General features: G+C 42.8%; 1 protein-coding gene across 3 annotated transcripts; it reads right to left on the bottom strand.

The window, feature by feature from the left end:
- Window positions 1–21,534, bottom strand: LOC124252372 (zinc finger protein 709-like). Of its 3 annotated transcripts, XM_046685769.1 has the most exons (5): window positions 21,418–21,534; window positions 21,236–21,314; window positions 2,942–3,068; window positions 2,676–2,748; window positions 1–2,283 (listed from the first exon to the last, which is right to left on the bottom strand). In XM_046685769.1, the coding sequence occupies exons 2-5, from the start codon at window positions 21,236–21,238 to the stop codon at window positions 666–668; spliced, it is 1,821 nt and encodes a 606-aa protein (XP_046541725.1). In that variant the 5' UTR covers window positions 21,239–21,314; window positions 21,418–21,534; the 3' UTR covers window positions 1–665. The 3 variants fall into 3 exon arrangements, with proteins under 3 accessions (XP_046541725.1, XP_046541723.1, XP_046541724.1); XM_046685767.1 differs by lacking the exon at window positions 21,236–21,314; XM_046685768.1 differs by lacking the exon at window positions 21,418–21,534 and having other exon boundaries at window positions 21,236–21,401.
- Between the last annotated feature and the right edge of the window lie 1,588 nt (window positions 21,535–23,122).

Raw genomic sequence — 23,122 nt, 5'->3', positions numbered from 1 at the left:
CATAAAAATTTATTCCAACTGTTGAACAGTACAGAAAACAAAAGAAGGCAGCTATACCCACCACCCCAAAATAGGACCTTTCTCTAAGAAAGGAACAATATATACAATGGATTAGGCATTTCCAGGATGGCAATGCAAAGCCAGTAAGAAAATTCCAACAAACAAAAACTATCATTTTTCAATGGTCCCTTAACACAGAACAATTAAAACATTATTAAAAAAATTAAAGAGAAAATATTATTAACTGATTTAAGGAAAAAGTACTCTAAGATGAAAGATGACTTGCAAAATTATCTCACCTCAATATTCATTTCTGAAAGTAATTAATAGAAATCTAGAATCCATTGTTGCAGTTTAAGAGGCTTGCTAAGCACAATATATTTACAACTTTTATAACAACTCTTTCATGTTGAAAGTTTTCTAGAATATTATACAAATTAATTTCCATCAAGCTTTCTCACATGACTTACATTTATATTTCTTTTTGTTAGGGATTTCACATAGAAGGATGTCGGCCAACTGAAATCTTTCCCATGGTATCTACATTCAAGAGGTTTTTGTCAAGTGAATCCTTCCATCCCTCAGAAAGAACTCAGATGACAAAAGGCTTTCCTACATTCTTTACATTTATATGGTTTTCCCTCTAGTGTCATTCTTGCATATCCTCAAAAGTTTTCATGAGAAATAAAGGCTTTCAGATTTTCCTGACATTCACAGGGTTTCTCTCCAGTATGAGTTCTTTCATGTAGTTGAAGAGAACTGGAAGAAGTGAATGCTTTATTGCATTTTTTACATTTATAGGGTTTCTCTCCAGAGTGAGTTCTTTCATGTCTTTGAAATGATCTGGGAGAAATGAATGCTTTCTCACATTCCTTACAATTATAAGGTCCATCTCCAGTGTGAAAGATCATGTGTGATCGAAGACTTGAGGGAGCAGTAAAGATTCTCCCACATTCCTTACATTTATAGGGTTTCTCTCCAGTATGAATTCTTTCATGTATTTGAAGAGACCTGGAGGAAGTGAAGGCTTTACTGCATTTTTTACATTCATAGGGTTTGTCTCCAGGATGAGTTCCTTCATGTCTTCGAAGAGAACTGAGTCTACTGAACGCCTTACTGCATTGTTTACATTCATAGGGTTTCTCCCCAGTGTGATTTCTTTCATGTATTTGGAGAGCTTGAAGAGAAATAAAAGCCTTACTACATTCCTTACATACATGGGATGTTCTCTCTGTGTGAGTTCTTTGGTGTATTTTTAAGTTAGTGTACAAACTGAAGGCTTTCCCACATTCTTTACATTCATAGGGTTTCTCTCCAGTGTGACTTCTTTCATGTATTCGGAATGAACTGGGATAAATGAATACTTTGTCACATTTCTTGCATTTATAAGGTCCATCTCCAGTGTGAGTGACCATGTGTAATCGAAGGTTTGTGAGAGCAATAAAGGCTTTCCCACATTCCTTACATTCAAAGGGTTTCTCTCCAGTGTGGTGTCTCTCATGTGTTTGAAGAGTACTAAGACAACTAAATGCTTTACTACATTTTTTACATTCATATGGTTTCTCTCCAGTATGATTTCTTTCATGTATTTGGAAACCTTTAACAGAACTGAAGGCTTTCCTACATTCTTTACATTCATAGGGTTTCTCTCCAGTGTGCCTCTTTTCATGTTTTTGCAACGCACTGGGAGAAATGAATACTTTCTCACATTCCTTACATTTATAAGGTCCATCTCCAGTGTGAAAGATCATGTGTGACTGAAGACTTGAAAGAGATGTAAAGGCTTTCCCACATTCTTTACATACGTAGGGTTTCTCTCCAGTATGAATTCTTTCATGTATTTGAAGATAACTGGAAGACCTGAAGGCTTTACTGCATTTTTTACATTCATAGTGTTTCTCTCCAGTATGAGTTCCTTCATGTCTTTGAAGAGAACTGAATCTACTGAAGGCTTTACTGCATTTTTTACATTCATAAGGTTTCTCTCCAGTATGAGTTCTTTCATGTCTTTGAAGAACACTGGGAAAAGTGAAGGCTTTCCCACATTCCTTACATTTATATGGCTTCTCTCCATATTTTTGATAGTCATGTGTGTGTTCAGTGTGACATCTAACATGCCTACTAAGGGATGAATGATGCCCGAAGACTTTTCCACATGCACTGCATTTGCATGGTTTTGCTGCAGTAGTTTTCTTGTTCAGATTGAGATTTGGAATACGGCTGAAGTTTTCTCCACATTCACCGCCCTCTTGACTTTCACAGTCTCTCTCTACCATGTGATTTCTGTAAAAATGAGGAGCAAATTATAAATGATTTCTTTATAATGTTATTATATTTGTTATATTTATTATGATTTATAGGAAAAGTTTAGGTTTTCCATCTTATCTGAATTCTTTGAAATTGAATACACTGAACGCTTTGCAAGAGGCCTTCACCCTTCCTATTATCCAAACAGTGATACTCCTATATAGGGTTTATTAATACTTTGTCCAAGTGAATTATTTTCTAAAAGCTGAACCTCTATATTACATTTCAGAAGGTATGTTTTATGAACATTTTCTAAGAATAGCTAAACCTGAAGCAAAGGTTATTTGTTTTCTTTCTTTCTTTCTAAAATTTCATACTTACCAGGATTCTCACCTGAGACACTGCTTTCTATTGTGAGTGTGACTTACCTTAGCTTTCTCTCCTGGTTTTTGTACTGATCTTCAATACGAAGAATTTCCCTTGTTCGTCCTGAAATGCAGACTGAAAAGGTGACACCAAAGATATTAGTAATGATAGAAAAATTCTCAGATTCTAAGTCCATAATGAGCCATGACCTTTCTAATTTATTTACCAACATCCCCTCCTTTCCACATTCTACATCTTCAAACAATGTTGATGGGTGAGAAACACTTGTTTTCTAATTGACAAAGTGAAGAAATATCCTCATTCTTACCTATTGATTCAAGGTTCTTGAAGGTTTCCCACATCACTTCTCTGTAGAGTTTCTTCTGTGAAGAATCCAGTAAAGCCCACTCCTCTGGGGTGAAGCTCACAGCCACATCCTCAATGGCTACTGAGTCCTAAAATATCAGAAATACGTGCAGAGAAGGCTGAATAAGACTGACAGCACTGGAGATCTATATTCCATTTGTAGGAAGGTTACGTATGATTCTGTCATCGCTAAATATTTATTCTATTTTGTGATCATCAAAAACTCACTGCTTTTCTGTACATACTTCCTTATCAATTTAACAGCATCCTCAACACCACAAAATGGAAATTATTTACACATTTTTACTGTTATCACATTACATCATATTTCTTTGTAACAAACAGCAGGGTCCAGAGTATCTTGGGAAATGACAGAAATGTCATACAGATGAAACAAGTATCATTTTAAGACTAATGATTCCTTATGAGAAAAATTCCTTCATCTTCTTCCTTCTTACCCACAAGTTACAGCAGTTCATAAGGCAGAGGATAAAATGTGCATGAGATTTCAATGGATAATGACATAGTGAAGAAGTGGAAGCTTTTTTGTCTACTCCCATCACCAAACAGAAAGTCCAGGAGACCTGTAGAAATCAAACTTTTAACAAAGCACAGCTGGCCACATTGTTTTAAGTACTCCAGGAAATCATTACAAGTAAGTAAGCAGATGCAGCTGGCTGAATGTAAATATTCTTGTGGGGAAGTATCACTTTTAATTTGAGTAAAATTTATCATAGACTCAGTTCTTTTCTCTACATGATTAGATGGGGCTAGAACATTATTTGGAACTTAGAGCTCAGAAACAAGGAAGAAGGCATGACAACTTAGACCATAAGATCTCTATACTCATGTGCCTCAAGGCTACTTCCAACCAATTTTTAGAACACATAGTGAGATAATAATGTGCCATAAGAGCTCTTTCCAGTCAGTTGCTAACAATGTACCCTTGGCGTTGCTGCCCTTGAGGAACAGGTTAAGAGCTGCAGATTGCATGGGAGTTCACTGACGTCCACAAAGCTTTGATGGTCAATTTGCCCATGATTATAAAAAATGTGAAGGATTGATTAGTGTTTTCCTCCAAAAAAAGAATCTCCATTCCTGAACTTCAAGAGGAAGTGTTTCCCATCCAGCCACTCTAGATGACGCCCTGCCAACTTCTGATCCTGCACTTAAGGAACTTAGAAGCTCTCATTCTTGATCTCACGAGAAGAAAAATGAACAAACTAGAAATAAACAACTCTTCTTAGATGCATGAGAGGCTTCAGGTCCTAGGGCAAACCAGTGTCTCCAAAATTAGGGAAAAGGAAAAAAATGGCATTTTGGACTATGTCTCAGATATTCTGTTTTCATCAAGGCCTGTACTAAACATAAAACCTATTTCAACGAGAGTCCAATGCAAGAACAAAAAGAAGACAATTTCCATGAAATTTATGACAACTCTCTTTAACAGAAAGTTTCAAATATACATAAGGGGAATATCTGAAGTAAAAGGAAGACAGAAAGAAACAGAAGAAAGAAGTGAAGTATTAATCACCAAAATATCCTAAAATTAATGAGAGCTGGTAACTGCACATCCAGGAAGCTCAGAGGACACTAAACATGATAAATTACAAAAGGGCATGACCAAGAATATCATATTCAAAATAGAGAAAAATTAAAGACCGAGAATATATTGAGAAACACCAGAGAAGAAACACACTTTACGTATAAAGAAACAGATTTGAAATAAATTGGAGTTCTTCAAAAACCATGCAGGCAAGAACAGGGTAGAGCGAAATATTTAAAGTTTTGAAAATAAAAAAAAGTCTCCTAGAATTCTCTGTCAAGCAAAATTATCCTTCAAAAACAAAGGAGAAATAAGGATTTTATGAGAGAAAAATTGAGGAAATTTGTCATGAGTACATCTACACTGAATGAAATTTTCAAAAACTTAGAAAGAATGTAAATAATAAAGGTAGAGGATTAGAAAAAGAAAAAAATTAAAGTAAAATATCATTTATATTTCTTATAATTAATGTAACAGATGACTTTAAAATAATATTAGCAACAATATATTTGGTAATGCGAACCTTATGTACAAGTGATATAAATGATAGCAATGTGACAAGGGACATGGATGGGGAAATTGGGAAGAATGTGTTACGAGGTACTTGCACACAGAGAAGTGGTATACTATTATCTGGGAGAGAAGGTGGGTTACTTATAAATGTATGCTGAATACTCAAGGGCAATCATCAAAAAATTCCTTTCTAAAATGTGTGATATGTTAAGAGAGGAGAAAAAAACAATCAGAGAAAATGCTCAATTTCAACAGGAGAAGGTAGAAAAAAGATGGAAGACAAAAAGAAACAAAAATCAAGGGCAAAAAATAGAAAACACTAAAAAATTGGGTAAATATTAATCCAGCTATATCAATAACAATTTTAGTCATCAATAGTCTCAATACAACTGAAACATACAGTAACATCAGATTTCAAAAACCACAATTATATCTTGTCTACAAGAAACCCCACTTAAAAATAAAGACATAGATAGATGAAAGGTAAAGGGATGGAGAAAATTATACCATACCAATGCTGATCAAAAGAAATCTGCCCTGGGTATACAAATTATAGACGATGTGGATTCCAAACCAAGGAAAATTCAGAGATGGAGAGAGGCATCTATCAGTAGATAGAGGGGTCTATTCTCCCGGAAGGCACAGCAACCCTTAGTGTGTACATGCATAACAAGAGAGGGGCAAAACACATGAGGCAAGAACTGATAGAATACAAGGAGAAATAGATGAATCCAGTAGTATAGATGTAGAACTCAACACCTTCTGATCACGGATTATAAATTCCAGGAGGCAGGAAAAGAGGAAGACAGAGGTGACCTGAACAGCACTGTGGAACAACTGAATTTCACTGTAATCTATGGAATACTCACACACAACAGCAGAATATACACTTTTCTCAAGTTCACGTGGAAGATTCAGCAAGATAAACCACACTGTGGGATATAAAGCACACCTTAACAAATCAGAAAGAACAGAAATCATACAAAAGATGCTCTCACACCACCTAGACATTCATCTAGAACTCAATAACAACACGATAGCTGGAAAAACCCCATATATGTGGAGATTCAACAACACACTACTAAATAATACATAGGATCAACAAAGAAGTCTCAAGAAAAATAAAACCTCATTTTGAACAAAATGAAATAAAAACACAACATACCAAAGGTTCCTGGATGCAGCAAAAACAGTGCCTAGGGGAAAATTTATGTCATGGAACAAATATACTGGAAAACCAAAGATCCATAAACAATAATGTAAACATCTACCTTAGGAAACAAGAAAATCAACAGCAAATTAAACCCAAAGTAACGACAAAAAAGAAATAATAAAAATTAGAAAATAAATTAATATCATTGTGGAAATCACCAGAGAAAATTAAAACAAAAAAAGTCTGTTTTTTTGACAGACTAATAAAATTGATAAGCCTCTAGTCAAGATAAAGAAAAAAGGGAAGATGGAAATCACTAATATCAGAAAGGAAAGGAGGGGAAAATGAAAATAAAAAAGGATTTGATAAAATACAACATCCACTTATGATAAAAAAACAACTAATAGTGGGGAACTTCTACTTAAGAAAGAACATCTTTATGAACCCTGTAGCTAAATGTATAACATCTGATCCATATGGCATGATTGTCTCTGTGAAACCTCTGAAAGAATTTACAACACATCCTGGAATTAATGAGCGTATAGCAAGGTTGAAGGATATGTGAGTGAATTCATTTCCTTAGAGACACACACAAATAGAGTCAACTGATCTTTGACAAAGAAGGGAAGGCAATTCAAATGGAAAAGAAAGTCTTCTAAACAGACAGTGGTGGAAATGGATATCCACATACAAACACACAAAACAAATGTAGACACAGGCCTTACATCTTTCACAAAAATTAAGTCAAAACTCATCACAGATCTAAATGTAAAATGCCAAAGGAATACACTCCTGGAAGATAACAGCAGAGAAAATCTAGATGACACTGGGTTTGGAGATGACTTTTTAGATACAAAATCAAAAAGGAAGGTCCACAAAAGAAAAAAACAAAAAATTTACTTCATTAAAATGAAAAACTCCTGCTCTGAGAAAGAGTGTTAAGAGAATAAAAACATAATTTACAGAATAAGAGAAAATCTTCGTAAAACATCAGAAAAATGAGTGGTATTTGAAATGTCCAAAGGACTCTTAAAATTCAACACTCAGAAGACAAACAACCCAATTTAAAAACAGGGAAAAAAATCTGATCAGACAGCTCACCGAAGACCATACATAGATGGGAAGAAAGCAATATGAAAACATGCTCCTCTTCAAATGTCATTGGGAAATTGCAAATAAAACAACGAGGTATCATTAAAATCTTATTAAATGGGTTAAAACTCAAAACACTCACAACACCAAATATTGGTGAAGATGCAAAGCTACAGGTAATCCTCATTCATTGCTGGTGGAAATGGAAATGAAATTTCGTATGCCACAGCGGAAAACGGGGGGTTTCTCTCAAAACAAAATACATTGCTGGTACAGAGAGTAAGATCCAGCAGTATGGTTCCTTGGTATTCTTCCAAATAAGTTGAAACTTTATGTTCACACAAAACTGACATATGAGTGTTTATAGGTACTTTATTCATAATTGGCAAGAGAGAGAATTTTAAACAAGATGTCCTTCAAGTGTTGAATAGAGAATCAGTGGTGCCTCCATACAATGAAATACTGTTCAGTGATAAAAGAAATGAGGTATCAAGCCATGAAAACACATGGAGGCACCTTAAAAGCATACTGCTAAGGGAAAGAAGCCAATGTGACAAGGCTATGCAGTGTATGATTCCAAGTATATGACATTCTGGAAAAGACAAAAAAAAGCATGAGCCAGTAGAAAGACCTTTGGTTGTGAAGGGTTTGGAGGTTGGAGGGAGGGATGACTCAACAGGTGGAGCACAGGGGAGTTTCAGGGAAGCGAAACTACACTCCATGATACAGAAACGATGGGTCCACGTTATTATACATTTGCCAAAACCCACACGTTGTACAACACAGAATCAATGCTAATGTGCACTGTGCACTGTAACGCATCAATATGGTTTGGAAATTGTAACTAATGTACCACAGTAATACAAAATGTGAAAAATAGTGCAAACTGTGTGGAGGCAGAGAGAAGGGTTATTGCGGGAACTCTCTGTAAATTCTGGTCAATTTTTTCTGTAAACAACTGCTCTAAAAGAACTGAAGTCTTTCCAAAACAAGATGAAGACAGATGCATTACAATTCACCCCTGATAAGTGAAAGAGGACATCTGTCATTCAACTGATCTCAACAAGCCAGTCTGGTGCTCTATGAGCCTGAGACCCATGAGGGAGGGGAAACTTCCATCAAATGCCTTTTTGGGGAGCACAGCACTGTATCCTCTGAGAAGCACCATGGTCACTATCAGTAGTGTCAGAACTCCAAGGTGGATAATGAGTGTCCTGGTGAGTCCTTGCATTGTAGACCTAGTAATGTACAGACAAGTGTTTCCTGGATTTCTATATTGGGTATCTCTGAGTCAAGAGATTCCTATAGTTCTTTTACCACAAACAGGCATCTCTCAGACAACCAACCAAGAGGTTATGAACATATGCAGATGAGGCCAATTTTTGGCCAGTAGTTAGATGACTGCCTGATGTTTGGTTAGCTCTTGCGACACCTGGGTTTAGTTCTTCATCTGGGATGTCCCAATTATGGGTTAAAGAGCAGCAACTCTCCACTGAGCTCCATCATGTATGAAGGTGTATTGTTGTCCTCAAAGTCCATGCACTCCCCAGTGCTGTGCATTCAGGTAATCCCATGGAACTACCCCGGGAACCAAGGTGTCTGGGAGATGGCTGACCTCCTCCATCACCCTCACGGCTCTTAACAACTGAAGAAAGGCCCTGCCCCTCCTGCAGGTGGCATAATCTGCAGGGCCAAGGTTAGCCTCTATCATATTATGAGGCTGTCCCCAGGGCCAAAGACATAATAGGCACCTCGGTAGAGGGTCACATGCTCAGTTCTTATGAGAGCCTCTATTTTCAAGAGATCTCAGTACCTGGTGATAATAGCAGCTCTAATGACATATAGTGTGGGACGTGGGGCAGTTATTTGCATCAGAAGCCTATGGACAACTTAAGGTCCTCCTCTGAGAGCCTCACATCACTGCCGTCAGGGTCAGAGGCCTCCTCCATGACAAGTGGTTGCTTTATAGAGTGTAAGGAACCCAGGCCTAAGTTGGTTTTGAACTAATCCCTTTGTTGTGCCAAACTCAGACTCTGGGTGTCCTCCATTCTCACCCAGAGGGTCAGGATCTTTCTGGTAATAGATGTGGGGGCAGCAGCAGAGTTATTTAGGGGAACTGGTGAGCCCTCTGCAATCTTGCCACCTACTGGCTGCATTTTCCTGTCTCTTCTTTCTCTCTAAAACAATTGCTCTTTAACCAGTGACCACCTGATGGGCTCAGCTCATTCACAGGGTATGATCATCCTTGAAGCCCCAGACTCCTTGTACTGACAAAGTGACTCCAGCCTCAGTCTCACCTTCATTCTAAACACATAGATACTTTCCAGCAAAGACATAACCCAGGACCACGTTAAGGAGGGCTCCATCCCCAGACTCCTGCTCCCAAGGGAACTTAAACTGCCAGCTCAGAGTCCTCTGTATATAGAACCCAGGCTTGGTGGGGTCAACAATGCCACACAGGGCAGCACAGCGCCCAGGAGGAGCTGCCCAGCAAGCAGCAGCCCACAGTACAGGAGCCTCCAGGCTTTCTTCATCAGCCTGTCCAGGGAAGAAGGCCCAGGAGGAAAGGGAGGGGGAGGCTTACATTTTCCGTGGTCAAACAGCAAATCTGTGAACCCTGGCTACTCATTACAAGAAAAAATGGCTAAGAAAAATAGGCATTCATACTGGCTTGTTTTTATATAAAGAAACACTAACAGGATGGTGAAGCAGTGAGCAAAACGGGTCACGTGAGGGAGGCTGGAGCAAGAGCAGAGGAGCGGGGCAGGACGCGCAGGCGGGGAGTTAGTTCCTCAATTAGGAATTTTTTTAACCTCATGCATTATTTATTTAAAATAAAGAGAGAAATTTATATACACATATCTTCCTATGGTTGATTATTATTTTTAATTAACTTCTGCTTTTTAAAATTAACTTTTCTACATAAGAAACCACTCCAAGATATAATCCTTTAAAAACTAATATAAAACTGCAGAAAATAAAAACATTACAACCCCTTTCTAACTTATAGGACAAGGGGCATGATAGTTTGTCCCTCCACTATATTTACACTGGGGATATTTTCAGGAAGGAGCAGCATATTATATTACAGCAGGGGCTTGCAATTAAGCACTGAAATAAACTAGGAATTCCAAAGATTTACCTAAGCTTTTACCTGTTTCTTCATATCAATGAAAAGAGAAATCTAAGTACTTTTCCTCACATCCATTAAAACAGGAATTCATTTTCCTTAGGAATAATACAGCCTTTTATTCTTTTTATTTCTTTTAATTACTTTATTGAAGTCATAGTGGTTTATAACTGTGAAATTTCAAGTGTAAGTTATTATTTATCAGTTGCTGTACAGACTGCACTGTGCTAACCACCAATAATCTAATTTTTATCCATCACCATATATTTGTGCCCATTGTCCATGTATTTGTTTATCTTCCACATGAGTGAAATCATGTAGTGTTTGCCTTTCACTTATTTCACTTAATATATCTCAAGGTCCATCCGTGAAGTCTCAAGTGGCACAATTTTGTCAGTTCCTAAAATGGCTGGAGACATCCTCACTGCTATAAATGCACCCAAAAAACCTACTTATCATGAATTGTCCCTTTGCTTTTCTATCGTGGGCTCAGTGAGGGGACCAAAGGTGAGCATCTCCTCGCTCAGCCCCCATGTCCCCTGCTGCAGGCTCCTTGGGAAACATCAGCTCTGCTGTGGACTCACATTCCTACAGACCTCACTCCGTCCTCCCACGGTGGCTCCACCACCTTCACTGAACACTTTCTCCTCAGGATCAGTGTCCAATTTGTGCCCTTGAGATTTTAATTTATGGAAGTGACTAAGTGACAACATAGACTGTTCAATGACATTGAAAAATTTTGTTAGTTACACTTCTCTAGATAAGGAGCACACCGTGCCAGGCAGGTGACAGGGGCTGCATCAGGGTTGCTCAGGAGGCAGAATCAGGAGTGGGACACAAACCTAGGCCACAGCCTTCATTTGGGTCCCACAGGAAATGTGAGTCAGGGCAGAGTGAGCAGCTCAGGACTGGCTGCTTTGAACAATCCCAGCAGCCTCTGGGGCCTAGGGATGGTCCTCAGTCATCTGGCACCTGGCCCTGGGTGGGTTTAGGGCAGGGAATACTGTCTGGTGTGTGAGAGGCAGACAGGAGGTCTGTAGGGACAGGGCACTGGATCGGGCGGTATGCACGAGAGGTCTGCTCCAGACAAGCTGTCCACCGCCAATGTGGAATGAGGTGCCCCTGGGAGGTGCAGGGTCTCCCTATGTCTGAGAGGACCCCCAAGATGTCAAAACATCTTAAGAGACAGAAAATAAAACACATGACTGATACAATCAGAAAGAAGACAAGGATTTGTCTGCTCACGTCAGTTCATTTCAACATGGTGAGGGAGGAGCTACCAGGGCAGTTAGGCACCAAATGACATAACAGCGTTCCAGATTTTAAGGACATACACACACAGCCCCCCAGACAGACAAAATCACACAGGCTTCCTCACTGGACACACATGTGCACACACCCACACACAGACACCCAAAGTTACAGATCCTCAGAGATAAAAGCCCAGAGACACACAGCCCAGGCCCTGAGAGGGAGAGTCAGGGCCCGCGATGGCTGCAGTGATCACTGTGTTCCAGACCCTCACGCTGCTATGATCCCTTCCAGAAATGCGCCCCTCACCACCTGCCCCTTCCTCACTTTGCTTTCCCAGTGGAAGTTCAGTGCGGACAACAAAGGTCTGTGTGTCCTCACCCAGCCACTGTATCCTCCACTGCAGTCTCTGAGGTCTGAGACCCAACACTCCGTGAGGTCTCACCTGCTCAAAAACCTCACAAGGGTCCTTACCAAGGCCTTGATCACTGCCCTCCCTGGAATGTTCACTCGTTGGGGTGGAGGCCTTGGGACCTCAGACCCCAGTTCTCTCAGCCACAGAGACATCACCTTGTGGATTCAGGAAAGTACTAGAAGTTGTTGCAAGAGCACATTGAGATGTGGCCTGGCTCATTTCTGCCTCTTCCCTTCAAGAAACAGTGGGCATGGTGTCCAACAAAGGAGGGGGCAACACCAGCGCACTTCAGGAAAGATGTAAATCCCCACCATTTGTGCCACATCTTTCGGCGTGGGATCCAAGTGAAGGGAGGGGGGCCCCCAACTGCAGAAAGTCTGGCTGAGATCACCATTCCCCACAGGCCTCAGGGCTGGAACTAATGAGGATGAGTCCTGTTCCCAAAAACAGAAAGCACCAGCCTTGGTGGGTGGGCTCCAAACTCTGGGGGCAGGTTCTGAGGTGAGGGAGCCGGGCATGGTCAGCACATGAGCCACTGAAACCACAGGGTGGAACGTGCCAGAGATCTCAGGAGAGTGATTTAGGTACAGCTGGGCACCTGAGGGACTCCCAGAGCTCGGACAAGGCAGGACATCACTTTGACATTATTGGTGGTATTGAGACTATACAAGAGTGAAACTGTGCTTGTTGGTGCAGAGGGGATGTGTATGTGACAGTGGGGAGTACTGTTCCAGGGGCCTGTGCCTCATGACATGGGTTCTGGGTTCTGCCATTGCCTCACTTCACAGTCACCTGGGGTTGCAAATGTGAAAACAAATACAGGAAATCTCATTTAAAATGGAGTCAGGAAGCCCTGAAGGGGGAGATCTTATGCACTGATATTCACCACACCTTGCAGGCCTCAAACGAAAGAAGTGAACCTCCCTTTCCCCAGCAAGAGGAAGCTTACTTTATAGACCTCAGCAGGAGGATGCAGAATTTCTCCTTGCCCAGCAACAGCCCAGCCAATGAGAAGCCACCACACTCAGCCACTCTCACCATGCTGAACTCTCATTCTCCTTCAATGGACTGCTGTTCCAAACAGCCCCTCCCAGCTTCCTCCTGTCCTCTATGAAAACAAGCCCATCTGTTCTGTTCTCCCTACCTGCCTATGATTCACCACAGTTTGCATGTCCTGAATTGTACCTCCTCTGCTATTCCCGAATAAACTCATTTTACTTGTAGAATACTTTACTGGCTCTTTCAGCTTTAAGGTCAACACCACAAAGAACATTTGCGGAGTGGGACAGGTGTTGCATTTAAACATATTCCCAGCAAGGAGGCACAGAGTAGGCTTGAGATGGGAAACTCAAGAGCTGGAAACGGCCTCAAGACCCGCTCTGGGAAGACATGAGGTTGATGCCCAAGGGTTAGATGAGGATGTACCCAGGCAGATCCTATGTGTGGAGACGTGTCAGATGCACCTTTATGTTTCAGACCACCGCATTCCCAGGATATGACCTGAGAAACCGGGTGTCAACTCAAAGATGGAGGCCAGGAGCCCTATCACTTTCTCACCAGTTATGTGAATGACACCAGGGCAGATGTAGCCCTAGAGGGAGCTTTCTAACTTCAGACTGGGCATCAGGAACAGTCTATAGTGGCCTATGTCCTTCTTCCCCAGTCCTTCCTCTTTTTCTGAAGAAGGAACCCAAGGTGGTGCAAGGAAGTGCGGCACACATAGCAAGCAAAGCTCAGGAGAGTTTAACATTCTCCTAGTATGTGAAAACATTTTTGTGTTGTTTTCTATTAATTGTTTTCATATATACACATACTATTTTAAGAGTAGTTGTGAGATTTCACACATGTATACTTATACCACCATCAGGATGGAGAACACTCCATCACCACAAAGGAATAGTCTCGTGGTGCCCATTTGTACTGAACCCTCTCATGCTTAAGAATTGATCTGTTTAGGTTCCTATACCTTTGCTTTTTCCAGAATGTCATATAAGTAGAACACCATGTTGTCTTATGAGTCCTACTTGGAAACTCTGATGCCATATTTGGAAAACGGTATAATTATATAACCTTGTGCTGTTGTGAGTTTGAAGTTTTTTACATTGCCCAGGACAGGGCACACATTATGCCTTCAAAACTAAGAGATTCCACTATTATGAGCTATGTGAATTTGGGCAAGACCCCATGCTTAACATTCTTCGTTTGCATCAGGGGAGAAAGGATGGGGACAGGGGTCAAATGAGATACATAGTTATAAAAATACTACACTGCTAAGAAAACACAAATGAACACTAAAAAAGGAACAATTTTGGATTTTTGTTGTTGCTTAATAAAACAAAAGCTGGCATGTTTTACCCTGTCTTCTAAAACATCTCCTGGAAATGTAAACATATGGAAATGATTCCTGAAAATAGCAAAAATGGGCTTTGGGGGCTTTGTGAATCATTGAAACAAAAACCTCCCAGCTACTCCTCTTATAGAAAGGCATAGAAAATTTCCCAGTTTGAGGATGACAAATTCACCTCCTTTCCCAGCACATAGGACATTACTCAAAATGATACTGTGTGTCTGTCTACAGCTCGCCTCAGTTATTGCTTGGATCATTACCCTCTAAACACTCATAGCTCTTTTTAGCACTGTGACCAGACATCATATTGAACTTGCATATATGTCACTCTACTCATAGGAAAACGTAGGATGGGCTACCACTGTGCAGATGACCAGAACCCTTCCTGAAAACAGGAGAAACTCAAAGGTTTCATGGGGTTCAAATTGTGTCACCCAGTATGAATTGCAGCAAAATGATATGCTGTATCAAAAGGCAATTCAATCCATAGGTTATGTTAAACAGAAACATAAATATCACAAATATCCATGGGCCAAAGCAATTGGAAGTGTCAATTTGCAGATGACCATGTGTCTGGATCATGATCAAATAGCACATGTAGGAAAACGTTTAACTATGGCTAAAATGATGATAAACTATGTCTATCTCTTTATCTTTATGGGGAACCATTGCTTTTAATCCCAGAAATGCAGGACTTCCGGTATTGCTGTCCATTGTTTACATCTACACCTGAGCAGTTCCTCTAACAGTGTTTAAAATGTATTGGATGGTAGGAAAACAATGATCAATGATGAAATGGGTGACCTCCTTCAAAACGACCTGGCAGGAGAATGAGCACAGGGAAGACCACCCCCTCCTGTAGGTAGGATATCCCAGAGGGCCCAGGTTTGGCTCCATCCTTTCTCCAGGGGGTCTCAGTAGCCATGCTGAGCTCTTAGAGTGCTGCTTCTAAGTCCCAAGGCAAAGTGGGTTGCTGGATAGAAGGTCACAGCTCAGGGCCATCTACTTTCAGAATAACTTCATAAGTAGAGGTCACTGCGGCTCTAATGGCATATACAGTGTAGGGCCTAGGGCAGGTTCTTGCACCAGAAGCTTATGGACAACTTAAGGCCACCATAGGGACCCCAGGAGGCATGACAGAGGGTCACTGAGGCCTTCATAGTGAAGGAGTCTCTGAGAGAACTAACAGGAGTGTTGGTTGTATGACAATTTGGAGAGAGTCTCCACACTTTCATGGTAGGGTGCCCATTCTAGGTGGGAAATTTGCAAGTAACAGCACAAATAGGCTCAAGTAAAATTTGTATATAATAAGTATGTTACCTCTGGAACAAAAGAACCTAGTAGATGTGGTTGCTTAGAGGAACAATACCTATTTCTTCATGGTGTCAGAGAAGGACTGAGTCTCACATCATCAAATGATTTCCAGAAATTTAACCAAGTTGTCAGGGCCTCACATTATATGAATGGCAACATGCCATCCAGTTTTCCTGAGCTCCCTTTTTCAATATTTGTATGTTCTGAATGTCCTCAGAGGAGATGTCATTAATGTAATGTCATACCTGTGTTCTTGCAGAAAGCAGGATGCAGTTCAGATCCCTCCTGCAATGACTGTGGGAGGGCACAGGTGTGGAAGATCCATGAGAATAACCCAGTAAAGGGGCATCATGCCCCTTCAGAGGGGAAGGCCAAGTGCAGCTGAGAGGCTGTGGACACAGGACTGGACAGAATTGACTTAGCCAGACCTGTGAGAGCAGGATATTTATCAATTGCTGATTGGCTGTGGTCAGTAATTTCCACACTGTGGGGACTGGGGACAGAGGTCTGTGTGGTGCATCCACAGCCTCGAGTTGAGGTAAACCACTCTGAGGGGTCATCCATTCTTTCCAGGTTTAATAATAGGACAAACTGGGCTGTAAAATAAGCACTAACCCTTCACTAACTAGATTTTCTTTTTCTTAAAGATTGGTCCTCCGCTAACATCTGTCGCCAATCTATTTTTTTTCTTCTTTTCCTCAAAGCCCCCCAGAATATAGTTGTATATTCTAGTTGTAGGTCCTTCTAGTTGTGCTATGTGGGATGCCACCTCAGCATGGCCTGATGAGCAATGGTAGGTCCATGCCCAGGATCCGAACCAATGAAACCCTGGGCCCCTGAGGTGGAACGTGTGAACTTAACCACTCGGCATGGGGCTGGCCCCCACTAAGTAGGTTTTCTATACAGTTTTCAATCCTTCAAGGCCCTGTGTAATTTATATTGGGCCATATTAACTACTTTCTTTTGGGGGTAAGGTCACTGGAGTCCCAATTTGTCAAGCCAACTTATAAGTGGCAAAGACTTCATTTCATTGTAATTCTTGATCATTCATTCAGAGCTTCCCAGCTCACTATGGGATATTTTAGGACAATGGGTCTTAAGACCATGGAGAATTCAGGTGAGACCATAGTTCTGATGGCTAAAGATGAAATATTTCTATTTGTCCTCTATATCATATTCATTAATACCCCTAAGATCATCAGGGGCCCCTTCCTTAAATTTAGTGGGATCCCAGGTATAACTGTCATTTGACACCTAGTGTTGATTAACTGCTTGAAGGTTTCTGAATTGGTGCATCACATCAGAGAGCAAAATTCATTCAGAACCTAGGGTGTAGAGGCCCAAAAGCCACTCAGTGTACACTTATCTGTTTTGCTATGTAAATTCTTTCAGTTTATTCTGGATTTCCAACTAGGTCAAATTGTGGACCCTGTTTCAGTATTTTATCTCTTGTTTCCTTCCTCCTAATCTTTCCTGTTTTGTTTCCTTCGTCATGAGAAAAACCAGGGGAAGGATTGTCTCTCTACCCGGGTATATATAAATTTTTTCCCACCCAAGAGCCTCAAAGCAGTGCCATCAGGGTTAGGAGCATCCCCCGTGACAACCGGTTGCTTTATAAGGTTTAAACTCTGGGCTTAAGTCAGGTTCGAACTAATACCTTGTGCCAGAGAGGTGCCATGAGTGTGTTCCCTCTAACCCTGAAGGTCAGGATCTTTGCGGCAGTAGAGGCAGGGGCAGCAGCAGAGGTACTGAAGGGGCCTGGGGAGCCCTCTGGTGTTAGGAGTGTGGACTCAGCCTGCCACCTGCTGCCTGCCTTTTCCCCTCTTTTTTTTAAATGACAGCCCTCTCAGAAGTGACCCATCTCCTGCACAGGGTATAGTCCCTGTCTGCTACCCCCATCCCTGGGTATGTCAGGCCCACAAGCATCTGTCACAGACTCACCCTAACACACAGGTAAGTCCCAGCAAAGACACTGACCCAGGACTCATTAAAGGAGGCCCCAATCCCATAGCTCTGCTCCCAAATGCTTATAAAGTCTTGAAACTGCCAACTCTGTTCAGCTGAACCTAGAAGTGAGCTTGGTGGGTCAACAATGCAACAAGGGGCAGCACAGCTCACAGCACAGGCTCCCCAGCAAACAGCAGCCCACAGTGCATGCCGCCACCAGGCAGCAGACCAGGGAAGCAAGTCAGAGCAAGAGAAGACAGACCCACAGGTGGAAGTCAAGTTTGAAAATGCTGCTCAGGGCGCCAGCTGTTATGGCCACCTGCAGAGTGGTGGTTCCCTTGTTGAGACTGATGCCAGCGTAGAACACACAGCCCCCCACACACAGGGTAGGAAGAGGCTTAGGACTCACATAATAGAGGTCTGAGGAGAGGGCAGGGCTGGCCTCTCACGCAGCTCCGACAGGGCTCAGACAGCAAGGAATGGAGCCTGGCCTGGGGGTGGGGCCGGGGCAAGAGCTCTGCACACAGGCAGGGGCTGGGGTGGTGGGAATCTCCTGCCTGCTCTAGAGGAGAGAGCACCCAGTCTTCTCCTCAGCTTGTCCAGGTGGGGGCACGAGGGGAACAGGGTGGGTGAGGCTTAAGCTGTGAGCAGTCACCCAAAATGTGGAGTCCGACTGCTCATTATGAGGACAAAGTGTGTAAGAACATGCATTCTCAATTGGATTATATAAGCACTAACAGGATCTCAAGAAATGATCAAAACTGTGTATTTGGGGGTGGCTGGAGTAACAGCGCTGGAGGGGACCAGGATATGGCAGTGAGTCTTCTTAAGTTAGACTTTGCTGTCTTACAGATTTATTTCAAATAAACAAAGATATTTATAGTCTTTAATTTTAACTCATACCTAAGAAACCATTCTAAGATTTAACTCCTTTACACACTACCAGTTACAAAAGTGTAAACCATAGAAAACAAAATTTTTGGACCTCTTTTTACTAAAAGGATATGTAACATCCTAGTTTGTCCTTCTCCTATATCTCACACCGGGAGTATTTTCAGGACTAAGTAGCATGTTATAACACAATCAGGGATTGAGTTTAAAGTCTTAAATATATTCGATTTTCGAAGATTTACATAAGCTTTCAGAAGTTTTCCTCACGTCAATTCAAATAGAATTTCAATTATTTTAGCCTTTTAAATTTCTAGAGTCTGTAGAGGCATTCACATAGAAAAGCTGACCTAAAACTGGAAAATATGCTTGCTTTCCTCACATCCTCTCTCTCATCAATTCGCAGTCTCAGGGCCCATGTGCTGAGGGAAACTAGAGCCAAAGGGCTGCCCTAGTCCATTGATAAAGGAATCCAAAGGGAAGAAACACAAATACTGGAATCAGCTCAGATGAGCAGCCTGCTTCCCACAGGACAGAAGGAAAGCCACACTCAGAAGGTCCCGTGTTCCTGACTCTCCTGGTGGAGACAGAGCCCTGGAGGGGGTCAGTCCCTGGAGAAGGAGGGGAGGGCACCTGAGCAGCCACAGGAAGGAGCTCTGGGAGCCCCACACACCCTCCTCTCCCCAGGGAACAGTGCACATGCTCCCTCTCTCAGGCTCCATTCTCACAGTGAGGAAACTCAGCTGGATCCAGTTTAAGGTTCTGACTCAGATGGACCCCCCAGATTAATGGGCCCTAATCCAGGACCCAGAGCTCCTGACTCTCACAGACTTTCTCAGTGTAAACAAATTACTCTGAGTACACCTACACTGTGGATGCAAAACTCCAGTTATGTCTAGAAACAGGCCCAAGAGGACCAAAGTGACAACCTCAGAAAGGGCGTCACTCCCCACCCCGTGAGCACGTACACCTCTAGCTTTCCAGGGCTCTGCAGCTCCTCTCAGGATAAAGGCTCCTTCCATGGGGGTGTGAGCAGTAGGACACCTGCAGGGGAGGCTCCCCAGGAAGAACAGCTGGGCCTTCAAGGCCTTCCCTCTGCAGGCTCCAGGGGGCCTCAGCTTAGAGACACTGCTCTCAGGCCTCTGCCCCCACTGGAATTTTTTGGACCATCACTGATATTTTAAATACACAAACCCAGTGTTTGAACAATCCAGCTAAAACACTCAAACCAGTCTTTATGTGGAAATAAGGGAACAAAATTATATGGCACTTTGCTGACTCAACAGGAAACCCCACAAGAACATGTTGCATTTTGCGGAAAAAAGATGTTAATATAGTATTATTTCTATGACAAGAAATTTTTAATAAAAGATTAATCCTACTTGAACACTTTAGGTCTGCAAGTCTAAGCCCTGGAAATCCATTTGAACTCACCCAAAATGAAAGCACAGCACAACCAGAGGCACTCACAACTAGAATATACAACTATGTACTGGGGGGCTTTGGGGAGAAGAAGAAGAAAAAAAGAGAATACTGGCAACAGATGTTAGCTCAGGAGCCAATTTAAAAAAAAATAAAGAATTGCTGATGCTGATTAAAAAAAAAGAAACAGAAGTCAGAATATTACTACCCACAATGGGAGGAAAAAAAGGAAAGAAGAATTTAGTACATGCAAGGTAAAACTGGAATATTTTATTTTTTCCCAAATTCACCTCTTTCTTGCCTCTTTGGAAACATTTTACACTGTTTTTCAAACCATATTGATTACATAAATTTTTATTCATTGAAAAATTGAGACGAAAATAAATTCATTGTCATTTAAAGGAGACCAACTCAGGTAGGGACAGTGCTGACATGACAGATCATCCAGGAAACTTTCTCAAGAGGAACCTGCACCCAGAGGACTTCCCACAGGATGTCTGTGCCCAGGAAGATCCTGGGGGAGACGCACGAGGATTTCATGCAACGTACTTCCAGGCGGTTATAGGCTGCTTTTCTCTCATGTAAAGTATCCACACACACGAAATAAATCTCTTAAAAACAGCCATCCCTTGACCGTGACAAAATGATAAACAATTAAATGTTGGATCTGTTTCAAATCTGCCGAGGACTAACAGTTGATAATAATGCTGTGAATCGGAGGCAGAAACGTGGCATTTAGGAATGTAGGGAGAGACTGAGAATTCAGGCATTTGTTGTCAGCCCTGGGAAGACCTAGACTGGGGGGACAGGGTCGTGGATTGAGACCCTGCTCCCCAAATATATGGAAAATTCAGAAGAAAACGATTGCCCCTTGGGAGAAAGGAAGCACTGGGGACCCACAGACCGCAGCCCCTCCGCGCACGGACCCGGAGACCGAGGCCCGACTGACCTGCGGACCCTCCCGCAGGCCCCGCACCATCTGGGACACACGGGGCTGCGGGCGCACAGCGGCCCAGAGACGCTCCGGCCCAAGTCGCCGCTCTCAGGGACCACAGGACGCCTGGGGCCCGGCTGCCGGCCCCGTCCCCACACTGCGGCCGGAGGGGCCCGAGGGCCGAGCGGCGCCACCGCGGACTCGGGGCAGCAGACCCCGGAGGGTACCGCGGGAGGCCGGGTCCGCCCGGCCGCTTCCCACCAGCCCCTCCTCCCGCGTCCTCACCCCGGGGCCGCACACTCACCATTTCTAGGGCTCCTGGGTCCCCTGAGTCCTTCCTACGACCCCCACGGCCAGTGCAGGTCACAGGGTGACAGGGGCTGCTGCAGAGCCACCAGGGACCGTTAACGGCAGGAGCGGGAAGGGAAGTCCACGTTGCACCAGACACGCCTCCCCCAAATCCTGACTCTGGGCCCGAACTCTCACCATTTCTAGGTTTCCTGGGTCCCCTGGCGTCCCTCCTATGACTCCCGCGGTCGGTGCAGGTCACAACTCAACACAACAGGCGACACAGCCAGGTAGAGCCTTTAATGGCGGGGAGACTCGGTGCCCAGCGTGGCTGGAGCGTCAGCAACTTCCGGGTGGTTGGAGCTTCGCCCCACCCACCTGCTCTGGCGCCGCCTCTGATTGGACAGTTCGCGAGACTCGCCCCCTTGTGTGTCCGTGACAGCCCCCTGAGGTTAGGTGTCTGAGCAGAAAGCCAACCAGAAGTTATGCTATGCAGGGACATTTGCTTTGAAAGGTATTGTTGGGAGGCGACTTGTGCAACTGAGATCTTTCTTTATAAACACACACAACAGAAACTCATCTCACCGTATGCAATAATTAGTCTCTCTCCATGTTGATCTTTGTTGACAGCTGGAGTCTGACAGTTTTGCCAGATACGCACACAGGCACAGACACTGTGACCAGGGAACTAGGCAAAGAAAGAGTACAGAGGATCTTATCAAAACTATTATCCGTTGAGTGTTTTGCAGACAGAAAGTTTCAGGAAGAGCCTAACCACAGAAGGTTCCCACAAGCAAGCTAGCTGAAGCCAGTTCTAGCCGCCTCAAACTGCACTGTCCCTATTATAATGTCAATAACATTTTAAATTCTTCTCCTCTGAGAGGGACCAAGCGACCATTTCTAGATTATGCAATATACATAGTACCGTGTGTACATCTATGCATGAGGCTTAAAGGAACATGACTGTTAGGCAATAAACCCTGATCTCCTGCCTTTTCCTTAACTGAATATTCATGGACTGCACTAAGACTTAATAAAGGGAGCCGCTTAAACCCTTGTTTGGGGAGACACTGCTTTGGCAGACATCCCTGGTGTTCTGCATTGCTTGTGCAAGTAATAAACCTTTCTTCACCTACTTCTGCCTTGGTTGTGCTTTTCTGCTCTGCTCTGGTCAAGAGGCAAACCCATTAGTTTTGGTAAAATACCAGGGGTGCATTAGGTGGGCATCCTTACAGCTCTTCAGTCAGATTCAGCATAAGAGCATTGAGAGCCAAAACAATCCCTCATTTCAGAAGAAAAGTGACTTCTGGGTACTCAGAATGGTTAACTTTAGAAAGTGTTTCTCACACGAAAATACTTGTATCCCATGGAAAATATAAGCAAAGACTCTTTCTCACTCATGGTTAAACCACTCTCCATGGTCGTGATCTACCCCCTACCTGTGGTTACGCTATTTAATCCACCTATAAAGACACTTATCAGAAGTCTGGGTTTTCTCTGGCTAATCATCTCCCTGATAGGTGAGTCTATGATACCAGAGAATAACGTTCATTCTGACAATGTTGGAATCACTCCGTGACATGCATCCTCTCCATATAGTCTGCACAGATACTATTTCTGACCATTTCCTGTCCCTATTCCCTGAGGAAGTACCCACCTTTGATGTCATCTGAGTCAAACAGCCCCACCCAAGTCCATCTGAACTTCAGCAATTACTCCACCACACCCAGGAACAGAAGCATCCCGGGAGGCCATCTGACAGAGGGAAACTGAGGGACAGAGCCAAAGAACCATGAGTGATCTCAGTGAAAACAGGAAAGAAGCACCCAGTTTACAACCAGTGGTCATGATACAAGGGGGAACACTGCTGGGCAGTAGCATCATCCGTCAGTCTCCCATCCAA

The sequence above is a fragment of the Equus quagga genome, chromosome 14 (genome assembly GCF_021613505.1).
Source record: "Equus quagga isolate Etosha38 chromosome 14, UCLA_HA_Equagga_1.0, whole genome shotgun sequence".
NCBI lineage: Eukaryota > Metazoa > Chordata > Mammalia > Perissodactyla > Equidae > Equus > Equus quagga.
This window is presented reverse-complemented; position numbering and strand designations above follow the sequence as displayed.

Excerpts from the sequence above, each read along its gene's own strand:
- LOC124252372 (XM_046685769.1), bottom strand. Across the intron at positions 2,749-2,941 it reads CAAGAACCTTGAATCAATAG|TCTGCATTTCAGGACGAACA; the intron begins GTAAGAATGAGG and ends TCACCTTTTCAG. Across the intron at positions 2,284-2,675 it reads AACCAGGAGAGAAAGCTAAG|AAATCACATGGTAGAGAGAG; the intron begins GTAAGTCACACT and ends TCATTTTTACAG.